Genomic DNA, 24,642 nt, shown 5'->3' on the forward strand with positions numbered 1-24,642 from the left:
ATCTATAAAATGAGAAAGTAAGAGTCTAGAGCTTGGGAAGAAAATTGAACTGAATGGCCTCTAATGTCACTTTCATTTCTAAATTGATGATCCTATGAGCCATTGATCATATATATGTAACCTATTATATTCTATGCAGTTAAAAAATAAATGCCAATTTTTTTTCATTGTGTACAAGAAATAGAATGTAACACAGTTTATATGATAGGAAATGACTCCCCTTCAAATCTCATTTCTCATTGTGAAATTACTTTTCTAAAATCATCTTCCTTTTAAGAATAAGCATTTATTAAATACCTTCTACATGGCAAACACCAGAGCCTTTTACAGATATTATCTTATGTAATCCTTATGACAACCCGGCAAGGTAAATGCTATTGTGATCCCCATTTTACATTGTAGGAAACCAAAGCAAACAATGGTAAGTGACTGTCAAAGATCTGAGACTGGATTTGAATTCATGCCTTCCCAACTCTAGGCCTAGCTCTCTATCCAATATGCCACATAGCTTCTTCAGCCTTCTTTAAAAAAGAAACTGTTGAAATTTATTTATATTCAAGAAGATAATTTATTATGAAAATTTATGATTATCTGCAGAAGATGTAGCAAGACTGGTTCCTGGAGTAACTTTCTTGGAAGGAAGTATTTGGTTGCACTGTTTTCCTAACAAAAGTTCTCTTTCTTACCAAATTTCTTTTCCTTATGTAAATCCCTTGACATCGTTCCCTATTTTCTCCTTCTTTACTTCAGTTTTTAAGATACAGTGATTGTCCATTCCAAGGCCAATCCCTCCTTCAGATTTTTTCCCTTTCCCCTCTCCCATCTTTGTCTTTCTGTCTCATCTTTTTGTCTTTCTCACAAGCTATCTTTTTTTACAGCCTTCACTTCCTTTCACCTTACTTCTCATGCCTTTTGATGTCTGGCTTCTGCCTTCATCACTCATTGTTCTTTACAGAGTTATGATCTCTTAAGTTCCAAATCTAACAGCCTTGCTCAATCCTCATCCTTTTTGAACCTTCTCAAGTATTTGAACCTCTACTATCCTTCTTCCTGGATATTCTTTCCTTTTTGTGAATTTTCATGATATTGCTCCCACACGGTTTTCCTCCAACTTACTAATCACTCATTTTAAATCTCTTTGCTGGATCATCAACCCTAACTGTGGGTATAATCCATGAGTATGTTCTGGGTTCTTTTCTTTTTGTATAGACTTTCTTTTTATGACTTCATCACCTCTGAAGAGTTCAATTATCATTTGTATGCAGATGACTTCAAGATCTACATATCCATCTTTAGGCTGACTTCTGAGTTCCAGTCCTTTATCACCAACTGTTTATTGGACATTTCCATGTGAATATTTTATAGACCTCTCCAACAAATATGTCTAAAACAGAATTAAACATCTTTCCTCACAAAGCCAATGCCTCTTTCTAACTTCTCTTTTTCTGTCTAAGTTGCCGCTATCCTTTTAGTCACCAAAGCTTACATCATTGGAGTCCTTTCTGACTCCCCTTCTTAACAACACATGTCCTCTAAGTTGCCAAAAGCTGTCAAATTCTTTTCCCACAACATTGCTCATATTGGATTCATTGTTTCTTCTTACCTAGCCACCACCCAAAATATATCAGAAGGTTCAAACCCATCCCATCAAATGCTGGTTATACTAAAGGCCATCATGGGAAAAGACTGAGAGAGAATTTATACATACACTCCTCTCATAAGACTATAAATTCAAGAGCAGGGAAAAATTCCTTTTATTCTTTGTATTCCCAGTATTTATACAGGATTTAGTATCTATGTTCTTAATTTTTTTCTGAGAAAAAAAAGTATTTGCTTATAAAATTCCTTTTAAAAAATTTCTCAAGTTCCCAATTCTCTCTCCTTCAAGCCTCTGCTCCACCAATTGAGAGGCCAAGCAATATATTAGTTATGCATATAAAATTAAATAAAACATTTCAATATTAACTGTGTCATGAAAAATTAGGTAAAAAATATGCTTTAGTTTGTACTCAGAGTTCATCAGTTCTCTCTGTGGAGGTAGATAACATTTTTTATCATGAGTTCTTCAAAATCATCGTGGATGATTTTGTATTGATTGGAGTAGCTAAGATTTCATAGTTAATCATTGTTACAATTTTGCTGTTACTATATATGATGATCTTTTGGTTCTGATCACTTACTGTAGATCCATGTTGGTAAATCTATGGCATGCATGCCAAAGGGGGCAGAAGGGGCTGTTCCCTTCCCCCTCTCCATGCATGCCTGATGACATTTCTCACATCATCTGCCCCATTTCCCAGCAGTCCAGTGGGAACACTTTCTCCCTCCCCTCTATGGAGTAAGGGAGTGACTCATATGTAATATGAGGGTTGCAATTTGGCCACTAGGTCTCTAAAAGTTCTGCTATCACTTCTCTAGATTAATTCATACAAGTCTTTCTGTTTTTTTTTCTGAAACCATTGCCCTCATCCTTCATTCCCCAATTAATGGACATCAGCTTGATTTCTAATTCTTTACTCATACTTCTCATGATAAAAAAAATGTTGTTATAAATATGTTTACACATAGGGGTCCTTTTCCTTTTTGGTTGATGTTTTTGGGATATAGACCTAGTACCAGTAAAAGGGTCAAGCAGTATGCACACTGTTCTAGCCCTTTGGGCGTAGTTCTAAATTGTTCTCCAAAATGGTTGAACCAGTTCACAACCACCAACAGAACATAGGTGTCTCTTTTTCCACATCCCCTACAACATTTGTTATTTCCCTTTTCTGTCATGTTCACCAATCTGGTATGAGGTGTTATCTCAGAGTTTTTCTAATATGCATTTCTCTAATCAATAGTCATTTAGAACATTTTTAATATGACTATAGATAGCTTTGATTTCTTCTGAAAATTGCATATTCATTTTCTGTGACCTTTTGTCGTTTGGGCATGGATCTTTCTTTTTTTTTTAATAAATTATACTCAATTCCCCATATATGTAAGAAATTAGGTCTTTATCAGGAAAACTTGCTATAAAATTTTTTGATATTCATTGGCAGTGGTACCTTTTAGAAAAATGTAGATACCCTGCTTATCTGTTTTTAAAAAATTAAATGTATTGATTGATTTAGAGTATTTTTTCATGGTTACATAATTCATTTTCTCTCCCTCCACTCTTTCCAACCCCCCCCCCCCATTGAGCTGCAAACAATTCCACTGGGTTATCCATGTATTACTGCTCAAAAATCTATTTCCATATTATTCATATTTGTAATAGAGTGATCTTTCAAAACCAAAACCCCCAATCATATACCTATAGAACCATGTGATTTATAAACCATCTTTTTCTTCTGATTTTCTATTCCCACAGTTTTTCCTATGAATGTGGACAGTGTTCCTTCTTACAAGTTCCTTAGAGATTGTCCTGGATCATTGCATTGCTATTAGTCTGCTTATCTCTTTTAATTATGTCTTTGCTTTTGCTTTATCTTAAATCATGTGATTTGTCTTTTTTACCTCACCTGAAATAAAATGCATTCTACTCCAACCTTTTTGTTTTTAAACTCTCTGTCATATTTCTGTTTCAAATGTGATTCTTGTAAACAACATACTGTTGGATTTTGGTTTTCAATCCATTCTGCCATCTTCTTTCATTTTATGGGTGAATTCATCTCATTCACATTCAAAGTTAACGATTTCTATATTTCCCTGCATCATCTTTTCTTTTGTTTATCCTTCTGTTTCCTTTTGCCATGTCCCTCCTCAAAAAGTCTGTTTGGCTTCTGACCACTGTCTACCTTAATTTTTCCTCCCTTTTATCACCCCTCTCCTCCTTCTCTTATTCCCTTTTACTTCCTATTTTTTGGTTAGATAAGATAGATTTCTATACTCAATTAGATGTGTATTCATATTCTTCCCTCTTAGAACCAGTTCTGATGAAAGTGATGTTTGAGTGTTGTCTATCACCCTCCACTATAAAAGCTGTTTTTTTGGGAGATAATTTCCCTCATTCTTCCTCTTCCTTCCCTCTTTTCCTAGTGTGTCCCTCTTCTTCCATTTTTTTAGGTTATCTCAACATAATTGACTCACACCTGGCCTCTGTCTCTAAGTACATTGAAAAATATAAAGTTTTTAGGAGCTACATGGATCATCTTCCAATATAGAACTATAAACAGTTTAACCTTATTAAATCCCTTATGATTTCTTTTTTATGTTGTTTACTTTCATATCTTTCTTGAGTCTTACTTTTGAATGCCAGATTTTCTTCTCAGCTCTGGTTTTTCATCAGAAAATATTGGAAAGTATAAAATTCATGTTTCTTTAATTTGTCTTTTGATTATTTTCTTCCAAATTTTCTTACATTTTTGTATATTTGTCTTTTCAGTAATCTCTCATTTGGCTTTTATTTTGGATAAATTACTGTGTGTCTAGGGAAGTTCATCCCCTCCCCCTCCTGGGTTGCTGACCTGTCTGTCAACATTCTTCACATACTAGAGTTATGTCCATGAACATCTGTGAATGTCCTGTACATCAATATAAGAAAGTGGGTGGAGCATACTTAGGCTTTTTGGGACGGACTCTGAGAGAGAGAGAGAGAGACAGGTGAGAGAGAGGAAGATTCTTGTAGGCTAGGCAACATGTGGTCTGAGAACTTAGAGTAATGATGAGATTTAACTCTGTGCTTCTCTACCTTTTCTGTTAATAAACTTTATGAAAAATAATAATTGGTAAATATATTAATTTTAACTAGCATATGCCATGTATTTAATTTTCCCCACTATAATAATCATATTATTAAATTTTGCATTTGGAGCTTCTCTAAATAACCTTATTTCTTTCCTAATTAGTTTTTTTTTGGAACATTTATTTATCCATTGAACCATTCTGGAATTTCTTATTCCTGATGAGTCTACAGGAGTCTATGTTTTATTTTTTTAATTTTTATTTTTTTTAAACCCTTACCTTCTGTCTTGTCAATATTGACTCCAAGGCAGAAGAGTGGTAAGGGCTAGGCAATGGGGATTAAGTGACTTGCCCAGGGTCACACAGCTAGGAAGTGTCTTGAGGCCAGATTTGAATCTAAGACCTCCTGTCATTAGGCCTGGCTCTCAATTCACAGAGCCGCTCAGCTGCCACCGATTCTGTTTTTTGTCAAGCAATATTATATCACTTTTCTTCAACTTAAAATATTTATTTAAAGTCTTTTCCATTTCTTAATTATTCCTTTTGTTTTTAGGATCAACTCTGTTGGTTTATCTACCTGTTTACTAGGCTTTTATTAAAGTTCTTGTGGTATTTGAGCGATTCCCTTGCATTTCCCTCTTCTCTTTTTTTAACTTCCCCACTCCTATAATTATTCAGTGCCCCAACATTGAACTCTTAGATGGCTTCACAGTTCTTGCATTAAAAGATATGACAGTTGCCTGGATCAGGTCTCTGCTCCTACTAATGTGCAACAGGAGAAGTATAACCTCCAGCTGGTTTCCTAGCCTGCTTTCTTTTGGGTTCCATGATCTGTTTTCCTCTTGCTTCTAGCTCTAGAATCAATATGTTTCTACCTCAGCTAGTTACCTCCATTTTCTCTTCTCTCCTCCATGTGATTGGGCAGAATGTGTGTTTCTGTGTCTACTGCTTCTTAATGGTTATGATTTGGGGGCTGTTTAGGCACAACCACCTCCATTGGCTTTCTAAAAAAAAAATTTAGAGAGCTTTTTTATGCTCTTTGGTACAAGAGCATGGATTTGGGGAGAGATATGCTGATTTAGAACTCTAGTTAGGTTCTTTAGTATTAATTAATGGCTTTGTTTTCTAGCTTGTTTATATCTATTAGAAGAAGGATTGCCTTTTTGAAATCAATTGTTAATTTTTATTTATCTGATAAATAAAATCTTTTTGACATTTAAGAGCCTAAAGATATTTGTTAAAAAAGGCAATTATTTCTTTATCTTTTTGATTTTTTATCCTGTCCATGCCTTTTGAAGAAGTTATTCATTGTTCATGTCTTCCTATTCTTTTTTGATTCCCTTTATTTTATTCAGTATCAGGGTGGGAGGCAAAAAACACTGCCTAAAAAAACTATCTTCTCAGGACTTCACAATCTTCATTTCAGGCCCTTTCTATATCTCTCTTGGTAGTATAATTTGCTCCCATAGAAATCATTAGAAGTATATATTCATTATTAGATTTGACAAGTCTTTTTCAACATCTTCAGTGTTCCATCAGTGAGAAAATGCTACTTTCTCTTTAGAGGTTCTAGCTTTATCCCTTATGAAATAAAAGCCTTGGCTCTCTTACAAGCACTACACTAGTGAGTCCATATTCTTTCCTAATTAATAATAATAGCTGGTATATATGTGGAGTTTTAAGACTTATAAAATTACAAAATCATTTCTACTCATTACTGTCTCATTCTCACAACCATAGTCTGGTATAATAGTTTTTACTGTCCTCATTGTTCATAGTTATACAGATGGGAATTCTTGGATTTGCACCTAAATGTCTCTTGGCTCCATGTCTAAAGTTACACTATCTCTCCCAGAATCTTAGAAATGGAAAGTATCTTAGAAGGCATCTAATGCAAACTCTCATCCAGTGTATCTCTGATAAAGGGCTACCAGCCTCTTATTAAAATCTAGGGAGCGTAATACCCAACAAATTGCCCCAGTCAGTCTTTAAAACAAAATAACAAATTTCAGAATAGCAAACCTTGAATTCAATTTATTCATGTTATTAGTCTCTCTTTGTAAAGTGCACAGTGGAATATTTTTGTTGAATTAGTATCCTGGGGGATGACTCATTTTCATTGAGTTTTGTGACAAATAGCTAACCTAAAAAAAGCAGCAGTGAGCCCAGTTCCAACAACATCCTGGTCAGTAAGTAGGATTCTTAAACCCTCCTATTCAAATTATGCAAATCTTCATCATTCATTTATTCAACAAATATTCATATAATATACATAACCTTTCAGTGCCAAAGTTAATGTTAATCTAGTCCAAGTTAGAGGACTTTGGGAAAAAAAATCAAGGAGGAAATGGGACTTATCTGGTTTTGTGACTTAGAGAAGAGAAAGGAGGGAATTTTGTACCAGATAGATCAAAGGCAAGGAGGTAAAAATGTTCATGGTTATTAAGGGAATAATGGATCAAGCTTGTTGAAAATAGTTTTAAAGAAATGGAGATTAGGGAAATAAATGCATATTTTGGCCAACTTTGATTGATAGGCTAAGAAATTTTTAGATTATCCACTAGAAAAATACCCTCCACAGGATTTTTTAATAGAGAAGTGAAAAGATCCAAGTAAATGTTTTAGGAAGATTAAGTTGAATGTCTGTTTGCAGTAGTTTTACAGTATTAAATTATTTTGAAGTCATCCCTCTAACACCCACATATATCCATAAACTGTCATATTAAAATGTTGCTTCTGTTTTCAGTGCCCCTCGCCCTCTTCATTCTCCTTCTTCCTCCTACTCCCAAGTTGCTTTCTTTTTTTCATATCAAAAATCCTGAGTGAAAACTGTCAGATATTTATACCTGCCAAGATCTTATCCCAGTCTCCAAACATGCTATTACTACTCCATGTGGATTACTAATAAGAGTCCCACAGTTTATTCAGAGCAAATCCAAATCCATATTCTATCTTTTCCAGAACAAAACATTCTATTCTTTGTCCTCTTGGTTCACCTCTGGCTACTCCACTTCAAGTTATTTTCTCAAATTACATGCACTGAAGTTTCCCACCCAAATCTCTGCCTTCTAAGATTTCCAACCTTACTATACTGCGCATATTGGAGGAATAAGAGTTGAGAAACCTTTTAGAGTTGGAATTACTGGTATTTTAGAGGCAGTGAGGTGCCACAGTGTATAGCATACTGGGCCTGGGAATCTTGAAGACCTGAGTTTAAATTTAGCCTTATAACTGTTCCTAGCAATGTGACCCTGAGCAAGTCAATTAACTTCTCTTTGTCTTAGTTTTTTCAACTGAAAATGAAGATAATAATAGCGCCTATCTTGCAATGTTGTTGTGAGGATCAAATGATAAAATCTTTCCCTTCTTTCCCTTATCTTTACTCTCCCCTTTCTGCTGCTTCTTTCCCTCTTCTCCTGATGGATAAGTTCTCCCAGGAGAACTCTAAAGAGAGAGGAACAGAGTCACAGTGTTATAGTGAGGAAACTTAATGTAGATTTTGGACAAGTCAGAGAAAGAAGAGTCAAGAAAGGGATGGTCAAAATGCATAGGAGAGATAGAATAATGTATGGTTCTAAATTTACTTCCACATGTTCTGTGAACAATGCACAGTAATCAAAAATCAGATATTGGGAACAAAAGGAGAATTAGAATGATGGACAAGGTAAAGTTAAGGTAATGGGGAAAGTGGTGTAGAAAGAGCTGACCATGGATCCAAGCTAATACTTGGTAAAAGCAGATACATGCATGAAGTGACTTGAATTTTTGGTCAATCTAAAAAAGGTTATTTTGTAAGTTTATATTAATTAGGAGTGAGACTAGTAGGAAGTCTGCAGCCACAGAGAAGAAGCAGCTTCAAATTTCAAGTCATAGAAGGAAATCAATGCTAAGTGATGATTTATTTCAGGGTATAATCATGCTGGTGTGTGATTGATGTGGATTAGAGATTAAGGTCAGTTGAGGCATCAAGGGGAAAGAATTTTGATGTAATGGAGCCAAGGGATTCATTACTTTGAGTTCTGACTACTCCTGAAAAATGGAGGTTGCAAGAGAAAATTGTAAACCAGGTGCTGGTATTATCTAGAAACTGGATAATATATAATATAATATAATATAATATAATATAATATAATATAATATAATATAATATAATATAATATAATATAATATAATATAATATAATATAATATAATATAATATAATATAATATAATACAATACAATACAATACAATATAATATAAACATAAACATAAACAGTAGTAGTCTTTATGTAATACTTTATAGTTTACAAATTAGTTTACAAATGACTGTTTTCACAACAAGGCTGGGAAATAGGCATTGCTATTTTTTTTCATTTTATATATAAGGAAACCAAAGTAGGTGTAAATTAAATGATTTTCCAGTAGTCTCAAAATTAGTTAAGGATCTGAGGCCAAATTTGAATTCAAATTTTTCTAACTCCGAGCCCAGAACTTTTCCTACTGATTCACCTAGCTCTCTCTTAATGTATTCATCCTGAAAAATACACTTAGGAAAATATTGATATGCATGAATTATGCCTCAGATTTACCTTTAAGGCATTTATATATTACATATTACCTGTATTCTCTATAGATGTTATCCTGTCTTCCCAATGCAATGACTTTTGTCTCACTCTTTTTCTTCAAGTTTCTTCAGCATTTAAACTATTTAACTTTTATTTAAATCTTACCTTTCCACTAATTGGCACATAGAAATTTATGAAACATCTCTTCTCTTTTAGAAATGTTTGCTATCACTGAAAATGTGAATTTTTTTTTAAAAAGTGTGAAATTATGAGCAGCTCCTTTTGTTAAAACCTATAAAAACATAATACTCTTAGTAGAGTTTTCCTAACTCATGTAAAATGGCTGCATTTACTTTTTAAATTAAATTAATTTTAATTGCAAAAATCACTCTCATTTCTTCCACAGTATTAAAAAAAAGAAAGACAATTCTTGTTAAAAATTATTAATAGTAAAAAAAATCCCTTAATTTTGCAGGACTAAAAAAATGTTTTATTCTATATTCATAGTTCATTTCCTCTATGTTAAGGAGGTGGGTAGTGTGCTTTAATCACCAATCCTCTGAATTTGTATGTGATCAGAATTCTTAATTCTCTCAGTTATTTGTTGTTATCATATTATAAATTGTTCTCTTGTTTCTGCTCAGTTTACTCTGCATCAATTCACACAAATATTTCCCATATTTTCTGAAAAATTATTTTAATATTTCTTTTTAATATAACTTATTTCATTTTTTCCCATTAAGCTTTAGTTTTCTCTTTCACTTTCTCCATGAGGGTTGGGGGGGAGGGTAATCTCTTGTAATACATGTTCACAGTAAAGCAAAAACACTTTCTTTCACTGTGCAAAAAAAATTATATCTCATTCTGTATCTGGAATCTATCACCTGTCACTGTAATATTTTCTATAAACTTTGATTTTGTGATTGGTTGCCATTTTATTGAGTTCTTAGTCTTTATGTAAGCTGAAACATACTAAAACTTTTGCTCCAACCTCTTATTTTAACCTTTATGTTTCAAGTGTGCTTCTTATAAACAGCATATTGTTGGATTTTTCTTTGTAATTCATCCTGCTATCCTCTTTCATTTGATAGGTGAGTTCATCACTTTTACATTCACAATTTTTCATTTGCATTTCCCTCTCTCCTATTCTCTTATATGACCCTTCTCTTTGTTTCTTGCCTCCTCTTTATAGAAATGGAAAGAGTTGCTTAACACTAGTGCTATAGGTTTGACGCAATCTATTCCTACTTCCCTTTTCCTCTTCTCTTTCTTTCACTCTGAACACAGTTAAAGGTTTTTAACCTTTCTTTCTTTTAAACTCTTCTTTCCAAACCACCCTCCTTATTTTAGAGTATGACTTGATTAGGACTAGTCCCTTCTTTAATCTACTCTGCCTTTTACTCTGCTGTCTCCTTTTTTCCCCTTTATCTCTTCTTTACACATTGAATGAAGTGTATTTTCTCTACCCAATTGTGCATATGTTTATCTTTCCTTGACAATTTGTGAGGTTCAGGTGTCAACTTCTTTTCCATCCCTTCTTCTTTATTTGTATAAACTTCTATTTATGTACCCTGATTAAGTGAGACAATTTCCCCTATCCTTCCTCTCCCTTTTCATTTTACTTCTACTTTTTTTGATAATCAAAAAATAACAAAATCATTCCTGGGCCCTCTGATGATGATGATAGTTCTGAAGGGGGCATGTGTATCATCTCTTCTAGCAGGTAAACCAGCAGGTATCCTTTTTTAGTCCCTTAGAATTACTCTCTGATACTTGCCTTTTTTTTCTATTCATTCTTTTCTTTGTATTTCAGAGTTTTTATGCAATTCTGGTCTTTTTATCAGGAAAGTTTAGAAGTCCCTGAATTAATTAAAGCTATACTTTTTCCTTTATAATTATACTCATTTTTTTCTAGGTAAATTATTTTTGGTTGTGACATAACCAACTGATTATCATACTATGGAGTGCCCAGCACCTCTTGTTGCCCTGCTGGACTGCATAAATCTCTTTTCATTCCCCATGTTTGAATGGTCCAGGGCATTCCTGGCTAGATCCAGGCCCCAGTTTCCACAGACTGGTTTTTCTTCTTCCTGTGCCTAACTGGGATGGGGAAAAAATTAAAACAACTCACAATGACTTTTTCTTAGATTTACCAGTTAGGACTTGATCCAGTACATTTTTTAGAACTTTGTGGTGGATGTGTTTGAGATATTAGCTATACCTATTTCTACTATTTTGTCATTCTAACTCCTCTTCCTGTTCTATTTATATATACAAATAATTCCTTACTATTCTCATTCTCTGTGTCTGTGTCTGTCTGTCTCTCTTTGAGCATTTTCACATCTCTTTGAAATATAAAATAATTTTAGTTTTATTTTTCCCTTAAATGTATGAAATCTGAATTTTTACTTTGAAGGCAAAAGAATTGAAATTAGATCATTGACATAAAACTGGGAAGGACCTTGTATGAGTATATTCTAATTTCTTCATTTTACATCTGAGAACCTTGAGGCCCCAGAAGATTATGCAGTTTACCAATAACCACATAGGTATCAGTGTCAGAGGAAGGATGTTAACTCTTGACTCCAGGGCAGCATTTTAAAAAATTCTATTGCTGGCATTGTCTATGATTCTGAGGACATTATAATCCTAGTTCAACTCTTTTTTATTACCTACATGACCTTGGGCAAGTCCATTGAGTTTCCTGAAACTCCACTTTCTGACCCACAAAAAAGGGGATAATAATTTTTCTGACTTGCCTACCTCATAGGATTTGGAATAAAGATAAGGTGAAATCCATGAGAGTAGTTTGAAAATAAGTGCTATATTTATGTACAACTTTGGGGATATTGTTATTTTACCTTCCTAACATCAGAAAACCTTTTTTTTTTTCTAACAAGGTCTACTTTAACTAAGGTCATTGATCTACAGGAGGATAATCAGTTGGCTACATAAGTTAAAAGAACTTAATTTTGTTTAGTGTGCTTTTTGCTTGTTAAAGAAATATGAAATGGTCATTCATTTTTCATTAAAATCAAGGAACATCAAATATATTGATTAAATAAATACTGGGTTATAAATAACACTCTATCAACTAAAATTTAGTATTAAATTTCTTGGCTTCTATAATCATGAAACAGTTATGGAAATATCCAAGAGAGACAACATGACTAGTCTCACAGCTTGGAAGATCTAGTGTCTAATCCTTCCTCTGATACATGCTGGTTCTGAGGCCCTGGGCAAGTCACTTGGTCTCTCAGAGTTCTAAACAGTTCTCCAACACTACAAGTTGGGAAAATGGTGCCTATTTGCCTTGGTAGAAAAAGTTTCCCCATGTAGGGCTTCACTCTATCAGTGAAATCACTGGGCCTGTGTTATTTGTTATCTCCTTTGGAGAAATCATACTGAAACAATAAAGGTCACAGTTGCTACAATTATGGGAGGCATATTGAATTTATATGACAAAATATGACCACCTAATTTAAATTATTTTTAAATTCCTACAAAAATATACCTGCAATTCACTTTTTTTATTGCATAGGGGTTTGGGGACCCAGACAAGCATGCAGATTGCAAAATTGAAACAGTATAAGTTTCCTAAACATATTTCTCCTTTTGCTCTCTAGTATCCTGGCAGCTTTGGTCTGGGCAGAAGTTGGACTCCCCTCAGTTAGAGCATGTGTTCTTTGGCCATAATTAAATATAATAAGCAAATAAACAAACAAAAGATTCCTTGGAGAACCATCTATCAAAATTGTGCTATACCCAGCTACAGAAATGTAAGGACTGAATTTATAACTGTCATAGGCTGTATCAGCATTTTTGATGAGTCATAGTCAATATCATAAGAAGGTACCAATCTCTCTATCTGTAGCTTATCTCTGAGTACACCATCTAATGTGCTGCCTACCTTTTGCAAATATGCTACATTTTACATGTATTAGAGAATAATTTTAAATGATGACAATAGATCTCTTAGTCTAATCCATTTTACTTTTCCCAATCCAAGACTGACCTTTATAAGGGAAAGACAGAAGGACCCAAGAGGAAAAGGTCACCACTAGGAAAGAAAGGCATTACACAAGAGATGAAATTTTATTCAACAAATATTTATTGCCCTGAGGATGCAGAAAAAGAAAAGTCATAGTTCCTGGTTTTGAATATTTTACAGTCTAATAGGGATTTTAATATGACCATACCAGTTATAATGATATAAGAGAAAATGTGATATGGACAAGGTAGAAATTTAAACAACTTTTTATAAGTAGGTAAGGTGGAAAGTGTGTTGGGACAAGTTTAATGGGGATGTTTGTATTTGAATTTAGTATCCTATGGTTATAAATGGGGAAGGGAATGCATTCCAGGTATTGGTGACAATCTATACAAGCATAGGAAAGGGGCTAATAAGATCAAGGGATAGTTTATGTTAGTTTGACTTGAATCATAGAGGACATTAAAATAATTAAAATTAACATTGGACATTTAGGGAGAAGTTAGATTCTAGAGGTTCTTATATATCAAGCTAAAGAGGTCTAAGTTTTATAAACATTGGAGGGGTGTCATTCAGTTCTATGTATTACAAGTAATATTTTTCCAACTGTATGACTACTAGATTGGAGAAGGGAAAGAGTAGAAGCAGGGAGTTTGCTTGGAGATTCTTATAATAGCCTATTGTAGATGTAGTAAGATCTGAACTGTGGTGGTGTCAGTTAGTGTAAGTAGAAGGAGAGACTATGTGAAGGAGGTTATGAAGACCGCATTAGCAGATCTCAAAAACTAATTAGATATAGGAGTTAGATGATTCAAGAGTCTGGGCAGCTGGAAAAATGGTGCTGTCATATACAGAATTTGTAAAGAGAGGTAGGTTTCAGGGAGAGGATGATAGAGAGGTCCTACAGGTGGTTGGTAATGTGGAACTGGAGATCAGGGCAGAAAATAGTGCATGAAATAGATTTGGAATTCCCTTACATAATAGCTTTGACAGCATCATCATTGGAGGCAGATGCCTTGCTCTCTGTCTCAAGTCTTTTCTAGGCTAAATATCTGCAGTTCCTTTAACTGATCCTCATGGCATAAACTCAGTAGGCTAGATTTCCTTGTGTCAATGTCTTTCCTAAAGCAAGATACCAGGAACTGAAACACACAATATTTTATATGTGATGTGAGTAGTTTCTAGTTCTCATTTCTTCCTTGGCCAAGTTACTACATTTTTCTTAACATAGCCTAAGCTCATTTTTTGCTATTGTATCACAATATTGACTCATAATGAGATTGTAGTCCATTAAATCTCCCAGAATCCTTCAGTTTCTTGCTTGAAGCTTATGTAATCAATAAGCATTTACTAAACAGCTTATTGTTCTTCAGACAGTGTGATAAGCACTGGGGATAAGAAATTTGGGGGATAAACTACATATTTAGTATAGTCAGTAGGGTGGTATGTCAGTTAAAGAAGCTAATTCAATTTTATACTTCATTAAGAGAAGCATGGTGTTTGTTCAGAATGTATAGAGTGATAATGCTGCTATATTGTCTCCTGGTCAGACTACATCTAGAGTATTGTATTCCATTCTAGTTGTCCACATTATAGGAATGGCATTGATAAGCTAGAGAAATCAACAGTATGGGGAAGCTTGTTGGCTCCATACTTAATAAGGATCAATTAAAATTTGGAATCTTTAATCTTGAGAAGAGAATATTTTGCACTAATATTAGCACAGTACCTGGCATATAGTAAGTGCTGAATAAATATCAATAGATAAATAGCAAATGAAAAAGGGATTCGATTTCTTAGGTTTGGCCCCAACAGAGTAGATCTAAGAGTAATGGATGGAATTTGTAGGGCAGATTTAGGCTCCATGGAAGGTCAGATTTCCCAAGAGAAAGAACTCTCAAAAAAAAAAAAAGATGCTATGTCTTTAGGGATTGTTAGTGCTTGTGGCCTGGTTAACTTCAAGCACAGACTGAGTGCTATGTAGCAGAATGAATTCTTATTCAAGTGTAGGTTATACTGTGTGAGCTGAGGGTCCTTTAGTAAGGAAATTCAGACTGAAGTCACCAAGGGATCCGATCCCCATGACTAAGTTTCTGAGCCATCCCTTCTGAAATCATCTCACCCATTATCTGCTGAACAAGCTTTAATTGTCACCAGTACTTCTAATCCACCAATTGTAAACACAAGCCAAATTAGAATGACTTAATCTGTCATTATACTTAGGGCAGACAATACACAGATTACTTTGTCATTCATTTCACTTTCGGACATGGTGGACTCCACATATTGCTCTGAACCTCAGGTAGTATTTCTACAACTCTCTTCAGAGGTCAGTGTTTCATGTCTTCAAATAACAGTCCTTTCCCAAATTTCATCCATTTCTACATGCAACAATGTTTACTCATCTCTAGGTGCTTGTAGTTATCTTAAGGGATAACTTCATATTATAGAATTTAGAGTAGGGGGTGGTAGTGGAGGAAGGATCTGAGAGATCACCTCAACTCACCCCCTTTCATTTTATGGACCATATCACATCGCCCAAACACAAGTCACATCTCCTTGACTTGTCCAAGGTCACAAAGCTACTAAGTAGTAGAGCTAGGGTTTGAACTCAGATACCAGGACTTTAAATCTCATGCTTTTTCTGTTTCACTACATTATGTCTATAAATTTAGTAGAAATACATGTTATTACAGTTTTAATATTTTCTTCTTTTGATGTATATAATTTATAAAATATTTTATATTTTATAGTATATAAGTATTTATTTTGTAGTTAATGTCATACTTGTGGACATTTACATGGCAATTGTAGCATCTGACTTTTGTTCAGGAATGTAGCCCCTATTATAAGTGTTTCTTGAGGAAGTTAGAGGTGTCTCATGTTATTCCTAGACCTTAATTTATAGCCCTTTTTCCAGGAATATAACTCGTCACAAGTTTGAAGATTGCTCTATGTTGGTTTTACAATTCAAACTATATATCAGACTTGTTGGAAAGGGTTCCCTGATGATTAAAAACACTGGAAAACAGAACCTATGATGAAATCTTAAGTACTTAGCTGGGAGATTGGTGGAAGGAGAGGGGTTGAAGTGGGAGTATTCATATTTATTTATATGAAAGGTTTTAATTCGATTCAAACTATAATGGTAAAATTTTAAATTAGGTATAATGAAGTATCTTAAGAGTTTTATATCATATAACACATCTTTGAAAGAAGTTGTGGAATTTTTCTTTTAGAAGCAAGGAATTGTGATGAAAATCTTTAAAATATTGTAAATATTATGAGTGGTGTAGGTATAAATTTTTGTTTTGGACAAGATAGGTTAAATGTGATAATATGAAATCAACTTTATTTACAATCCTGTGCGCCTCTTTACACTAATTACTGTAAATTACAGTCTCCATTGAACATTAAAGGGTATTGTTTTCAATTCCTTTAAGGTTGGATTTTTCTATTTCTTTCAGAGAGCATTAGGTAGTCAAAAATCCAAAGTAGTTGAATTCAGCAATAAAGACACCTCTGAAATTAGCAATGAACAAGATAAAGAAAATTCCATAATGAAAAATGAACCAAGAAGAGTTAAGATATTTGATGGAGGGCAAGTACCAATTTTATTTTTTGAACTAGCATTTTAAAAATTAATATTCCTTGTTTTGCTATTTTAAAAGATGATCATTATTTTCTGATTTTATGTTATTACCATATATAAATTCACAGATTTAATTAAGTGTTTAAATAAAACACAGCCTTTGCTGCAAAATTAGCATGGAAAAATATATTCAGTTTCCTAATTCTGTTTTAGGGATGGATTAAAATTAGAGTTGTTGATATTTGCAGAAGAAAAGGACAATACTAGTTATTAAAAAAAAAACAGTGAGTTATTCAATGCATTTGTGAGCTAATCTCTCAAGTTCTAGTTCCTGTAATAGGCTATACTTTTTATTATCTTGAAAATTTATTAAACCTGTCTAATCTGAGAAAGGTATATTTGAGAATATTTTGATATATATATGTTGCTTTATGACCTATGGTGAAAAAGTGATGTGGAGCTGGCCCCAGAACCTCAAAGATCTTATTTCAAGTCCAGCCTCTGATACCTACTAGCTGGGTGACCCCTAGACAGTTGCAATAACCTTCTAAGAATATTACTCATAGAGAAGAGTTAGTCTAAATTGATAGAGGGATTTTTCTTACCAGGTGTTTCCTATTGTAAAAGAATTCTAGGCCTGGACAACATACAACACATACACATTCACACATGTGTATATGTCTATATATGAATAACATAAACATATACATATACACACAAACTTGGACCTTAAATTTTAGTGAAGTATGAAATGAGAACTATTACACAATTCAAAACTAGCTAATCTCTAAGGCAAGGTTTGAATTCCATTTCAGTCAACTGCTAGCTAAGTGATTTTGGGCAAATTTCTTCTCAGAGTTTCAGTTTTCTCATCTATAAAAAAGGAGTCATTTTGTATTAATTATATTAATTAATTGTTGTGAGAAAAGTAGCTGTAAAACTTAAAGCACTATATATATATATATGAGCTATTCCTGTTATACAGTTCTGTTTTCATGTTAAGAAAGAACACTGAAATCAATATTAAAGAAGAAAGGAAAAACATATTATTTAACAGAAGAATGTTGAAGATTTCAAATCGAATCAGCTAACTCCTAGAAATGAGATTTTTTTCTTATCATGAAAGTAGAATAATTACAAATGCACAAAAGCCTTTGTGTTTAAACACTTTTATGTATACCATCATTAGTTTTATTTCTCTGGGGATTGTGTTTAATCATTACTTCCCTATTCATATTTTCTTCTTTAAATTAGATATAAATCAAATGAAGATTATGTTTATGTTCGGGGAAGAGGAAGAGGAAAATACATTTGTGAGGAATGTGGAATACGTTGTAAGAAACCTAGTATGCTGAAGAAACATATTCGCACTCATACTGATGTTCGTCCATACCACTGCAACTACTGTAATTTCTCCTTCAAGACTAAAGGTAGAAGAATATATTTTTAAAATTTGTCCTTTCATTATATGTAATTAAAATTACTATGCATTGTACTTTCAATATATCCATATATTATATATATATATTTATCTTGATAAATATAAATTGACATATATATCTGCAAACTTGGAAATAGCATTGACTCTCTCCAAGTATTATGTCTGTTTTTCTAGATCCTCAAGGGAAAAACACAGACTCTATAATCTCCTTAAAATGTCATAAATATAAAAATTTAAAATTAAAGCAATACTTTCTGCACACATAAAAGTGAGATAACTGTAACTAACATATTTTTAGAAGTTGTCACTTCAATACTGAGAAGATGAATATGAAATCTGTGTTATAAGTAATTTTATTAGAAACCTATAAAAGATGAAGAGGTTTAAAAATGAAAACCACAGTAAGATTTTAAGAATTCATAAAACAATTCTGTTCATCTCATTTTTGGCCTCCAACTTATTTCTCTTTCATACCAAACATCTACATATATAAATGCTTTCAAATCTTAACTTCTGACAAGAGATATTTGTTTTCTAATCATTCCCTTAGTTCATAAATGTACCTCAGAAGAAATTAGTGAAATTATACCTATTATTCCCTTTTCTGCTATATGTATAATTTTTATTCAGATCAAAAGCATTCATAGCACTGTTAAGGTAATGTCATGTTTGGGGCAGATGGGTGACTCAGTGGATTGAGAGCCAGGCCTAGAGATGGGAGATCATAGGTTCAAATCTAGCCTCAGATACCTTCTAGCTGTGTGACCAATACACAGTATTGGTTCCAAGAGAAAAGGTAAGGGTTTGCTACTATAGTTAAATGCCTTTACAATATGTAGATAATATATATAATTGTCCAACAGTGCTTTGTCAAGAACGATAATTTAAAAAAGAACAATAAGATTTCAGACTTTACAAATAATTTCTTTGAATATTTCTTATTTATTAAACATGTATATTGTAAATAATCATCATATTAGAAAATCATCTACATAAAAGAATAATATGAAAAGGGATATCATATGATTATGGAAATATTTATTATTGGTTTCTTCTCTTATAATCTTATTTTTTCATAAGTATTTTTTCAGGGCACCTGGGTGGTTCAGTGGATTGAGAGCCAGCCCCAGAGATGGGAGGTCCTAGGTTCAAATCTGGCCTCAGACACTTCCCAACTTTATGACTCTGGACAAGTCATTTTAACCCCCATTGCCTAGCCCTTACCACTCTTCTGCCTTGAAACCAATACAGAGTATTGATTCTAAGATAGAAGGTAAAGGTTAAAAAATGTTTTTTAGCTATTTTTGAAAAAAAAAATTTGTTTTCTTCTTTAGAAGTTTTACTTTTTCAGTGATATTTAGTGTTTCACTATTAAGAATTTTATTATTTCGTTGGTACTTACTTTAATTATAGTCGGCCATAGGGATCCATGAAATGAACAAAAACACATGGGCCTCAAGATTTATTTGAATTCCTTTCCAAGTAACAATGATGGAGTGGCAGAAAGTGGACTAAGAATTTCCCAGGCAACAAACATTACAAAATTGCAAGCCACGATTGAAGAATTCAAAGAAGGAGAAGGATGAGGAGGATCTCATTGCCTCTAGAAAGATCTAGTTCCACTTTTGGAGAGCTCTAATGATTAGGAAGGTTTTCTTTATATAATTTCTCAATCTTCCTGTCTTCAACTTCCACCCTTTATTCCTAATTCTGCTCTCTGAAGCTAAGCAACATAAATCCTGTCTCTTTTCTACATGATATCACTTGAAACAATTGATGATAGAGAACTAATATATCTCCCTTTAAGTCTTCTCTTTTCCATGCTAAACATCTCCAAGCCTTTTCATTGCTATTATCTGGTATATACTTCAATCACCTCTCCATCCTGGCTGTTCACTGGATAGTGCCTAACTTGTCAAAGCCTTTCCTAAAGGTGGTAGTCAAAAGTGCACACAATGCTCAAAATATGGTCTGACCAGAATCTGGCCATATAGCAACTGTTACTTTCCCCATTTTGAATACTATATGCTTTTTTAGCCCATCATTTCTTCCCTAAGTCTTCTGTCCTCACTAAAAATCCTGACTTTAATAAAAAAGTTATCTTAGGACATATTGAGTCTCTTCACTCTCTTGCTTTAAGCAGATTCTGCCTGGTCCATGTCTCAGTTTACAATGTGATACAGAATTGTTCACAGTACTCCAGATGGCAAACCAGATGTATAGTTAAGAGTTATTGGTATCTGATATCATACCTCTTTTAATGTGAAGGTTTCCACATCACACTAATGACTCATATTGAATTTACAATCTACTTAAATCCCCAGGTATTTTTCACCAAGACTTCTTTCTAGCCAAGTCTTGTCTATCTTTTGTTCGTACAGTATTTAAAAAACAAAAGGCTGCAATTGCTTGTGGTTTGGTAGAAAGAATCTTGGGTAGAGAGTCAAAAGTCTTGGTTCTGCCACTAACTCTTTATAACTTTGAGCCAAGTCATTTCTTTTCTGGACCTCAGTTTTCCCATCTCTAAATAGGAGAAATTGAGCAAGATGGACAAGTTCTCCTGTTTCCAAAACCATTTATCCATACTTCTCTTTCTGTCTTATTATTTCTGTTGGAAATTTTTTTTCCTTTTTACCATGATTATAATCTTCTGGTTATCTTTGCCTTCCCTTCTTCATCTTTCATTTCATTCATTTATAAGCTTCGTTGGTAGCATGTTTGCAACAACACTCACTTTCATCCCTTCCTTTGTTCCCATGGATGTCACTCATAGTTAAAAGCCATGCCTTGGACCAATGCAGTAGCCACTTTGGTATTCTTGTTGCCACACTGCATTCCAGTTCATCCTTCATAGAGTAATATATCATAATAATTTTTCTTATACATGGATATAGTTAAAGCACTCTTTTGCTCAAAAAAATTAAGTCCTTTTCTGTCTACAAAGTTCATATTTTTGCCTGACATTCAAGGTTCACTCTAATTAGGCACCACATGACTCTTTCCACACTATCTCAGTGTACTCCTTTCAATAAACCCTTAATGCTATAATCAAACTATATTGCTTTTTTCCTGAAAAACATTCCCTGTTCCCCATTCCCTATTCCCCATTGCCTCTTCCTTGCATAGGTCCCTGTACCCATAATGTCTCCTCCTTACTTCTTGTTTAATTCCAGCACATCCTTTATAATCCATCTCAAAGGTTACCTTCTCTAGAAAGCTATTTCTTATTCTCCTGTACCCAATATTTATGTCCTCCCCATGTAACCCTTGATTTCATATATGATTTTGTTTTGCCACTCTTAAACACATTTAACATGAAAGATTTTATAGTATAGTTACTAGTATCTGTGTCATTCTCCCAACCTCAAGCCCCTTTAGCTTGTTAGAGAAGCAATTTGGCATGATATAAAGAGAGCTGGCCTTGGAGTTTGGAAGACCTGGTACAAGTCCCTCCTCTGACTCATACTGGCTGTGTGATTCTAGACAAGTCACTTAATTCCTTGATACTTCTATGAAACTCTCTAAGATTATAAGTTGCAAGGGAGGTGCTGATCTGAGTTGTTAGAAAGGGTGCTTCCTCATTGGAATTTTCCCAAACTAACAAAATCACAGATTTGGTTAAAAAAAACAAACAAACAAGCAAAACAAGCTCTTTTTTAACTTGTAAGCTCCAAAGTGGATAGGAACCACGTCTTTATCTGAACTGTTTTATTCCACATAGTGCCTACCACAGGTATACATGGGTGAAACTTCAATATTTATTGAATGAATTTTTTCCAATTGCATCTTACTGTCTTTTGTCCCTCTAACACATTCCTCTTCCACTGCCTTTTTATGGCATGAATGTGGCAATGGTTTTTCAAAGGCTATGCCACCAGCAGAAATTATGGCAGGTTTTACAAAGAATACAAGAACTGTCCCAGGAGCAATTTAATACGCAAGGGATTACCCCCCCCCCTTGAAATTTGGGTGATAGGTGGTGAATTCTTTGGTCCTGGCAACCTGTGGAACAAACAAAAGGACGAAATGACTCCCAAGTCCTGAGCAACCTTCTTCTGCTTCTGCAGTAATAGGTGAAGAACACTGGAAAAGGAGGAAGAAAATTCTAAGAAGCGCACAGTGTTTCTTCTGGTCAGAAGTTGATTATACTTCTAGGAACATGAATCAAATGGATAGTGACATTCTGAACTCTAAAATGATGTCAAAAGACATAATCAAGTTGCCGCTAAAGAGAAGGTTGACTCACAGGTTCTCCTTGGGAAGGCAAATAAATGAGTTGGCAGAGTTGGTTTCAAAATGCACTCAAAGGCAATGAGAAAAATAATTTCATGGGATTCTTGATCATCTACCTTGAAGTGCTTGTCATATACATGTACAAAAAGATTATCCTAAGATAATTAAAGCTTACATGCCAACATCTGATGTAGAGATTGAAGAGATTGGAAAAAGTATGAAAAATTCAAAGGCATTCTTCAGACAACATCTAGTTATACAGTGACACACTGTGACCTTAGTGTGAAAGTAGGCAAAAGGAAAGACCTTGAAAAATATATTGGAAGATACAATTAAAGAATGAAGGGGGGAAATATTTATTTACTACTTAGAAGCCTCACGCTTTTATATCTTGAATTATTTGAAAACTAGTAAAAGACACTGGAATTAGTGAGAATTGAACAACACCACAAAAAATGGCATTGAATGTATTGTAAGACTTGGGAAGTGGATAATTGAACTACCAGCATTTGTTATCTCATTTGTAGTGGACTTTAAAATAATATTACTTCACAAGGAGGAGACCAAAAGATTATCTAAAGCAACTCACCTAGGAAATACTTTAAATGTCTATGTTAAATAGGAATATGTGATATTTAAGGAAAATATATCTATGTAGAATAAAAACTCGTGTAGATGCATCTGTAAGGAAATTTTGGGAGATTTTGCTGAGTATTACTTTCCAAAACAGTAAAGAACGGGAAAGAAGAAAATGAGTCTGCAAAAAGCTTTACATGGGCTCAGACTAAGTTAGCTTATTATAAAAGAATTTATAATTGAAGCTAGAAGGAAGAAAACAAATAGACCAAAATTGAAACCTTTTTTTCCAATGTTTCCTTAATGGTTTACTTTTATTGCTAATGACAGTAGAGTCAGCATATTCATATAAATGACATTTAAGAAGATGCCATTGATACCTGCTTGACTGAAGTATGCGCAAAAGAAAAAAATCCATGAAAGAACTTATATAAATTTGAAAGCTTGGAATGAATATTTTTTTTTAATCTCTATAGCATGAGGAGATAATGTACAGTTGGTCTGGGGTTGGGAGGAAAGAAGATATAGATGCTGTTATTGTCAGGAAAAAAAGAAGACAGCCAAATGTTAGTAACTACTAACCCACATTCCTATTTCTCATTACTATAAAATGTTTGAGAATCATCTTTATATTTAGTAAAGTTATCCTCATTGAGGATATGAAAAGTGGACCAAAAAAGCTTATGCAAGTTATTTTCTACAATAGACTGAATCTTTAAAAACACCCAATAGATTGAAGGATATAGAGGATATAATATCCTGCTTTTACAAATAATCTGACTTACTCTTGAGTAAAATGCAGCTTTAAAGGGCTTCCTCAATCTAGATGTCTCTCATGCATATGTTAATAGAAACACAATGCCTTTATTGATAAAACTTACTGTTTTATCAGTCCTCTGAACAATAATCCTTTCAGTAAGTAAAGAATAAACCAAAGTTATATCTTTCTGAATCCAAGTTGAAGAGGAATTCCTAATATATACAGAGAACCTCTAAATATTCCCTTTTAGATAGCATTTTGCTGATTGTATCATGTCTCAGCCTATTATATTGCAGACAGGAAACACTCATTGGAGTGTCTGTTGTCCAGACTATAATACATAGTTTAGTAGACAGCTAATTTAGGTGACCATTCTGTGTGCGTGTCTTGAGTACACATGCAAATGGACAGCTGGGCCCAAAATTGAAAAAGAAAGCAGATTAGATTCATTTTGGAAATAATGTAAAGTTCTCTGTAACCTCAAGCCATTCCCTGTAACAAAAATTCATTAAAATAATTCAATATTTTCCCAATGAAGCTTATATGGATTTGAATCATGGAATAGCAAAGTTTCCAAATTTTAAATTATGGTTATCCAAAGTGAAATGGAGAAACATATGATATAAGTCAGTTATACCATATTACAACTGTTGATCTGTACAGAAGAAATAGCATAAAAGGCTAGGAAACATGATCAGAAAGGGTTCACAAAACATGATCACAAAAAATTCCACACAGTGCTACAATGGAATCCATATGTTCAAAGACCCCAAGCAAAACTTTCTTCACATTAGTCAGCTCTTCTGTGATCTACACTGATGGAATAAATGTCTGTGT

At 33.7% G+C, this 24,642-nt stretch overlaps 1 protein-coding gene across 5 annotated transcripts in view; it reads left to right on the plus strand.

The window, feature by feature from the left end:
* HIVEP1 (HIVEP zinc finger 1) overlaps positions 1-24,642 on the plus strand; it is a 182,463-nt gene that overhangs the window by 129,459 nt on the left and 28,362 nt on the right. For all 5 annotated transcript variants that reach the window (XM_056823439.1, XM_056823438.1, XM_056823440.1 and 2 more), the window contains exons 5-6: positions 16,671-16,804; positions 18,050-18,225. In XM_056823439.1, the coding sequence (XP_056679417.1) occupies positions 16,671-16,804; positions 18,050-18,225 (310 nt within the window). The remainder of the gene's footprint in view (positions 1-16,670; positions 16,805-18,049; positions 18,226-24,642) is intronic.

This window comes from Monodelphis domestica, chromosome 3 (assembly GCF_027887165.1).
Source record: "Monodelphis domestica isolate mMonDom1 chromosome 3, mMonDom1.pri, whole genome shotgun sequence".
Classification (NCBI taxonomy): Eukaryota; Metazoa; Chordata; class Mammalia; order Didelphimorphia; family Didelphidae; genus Monodelphis; species Monodelphis domestica.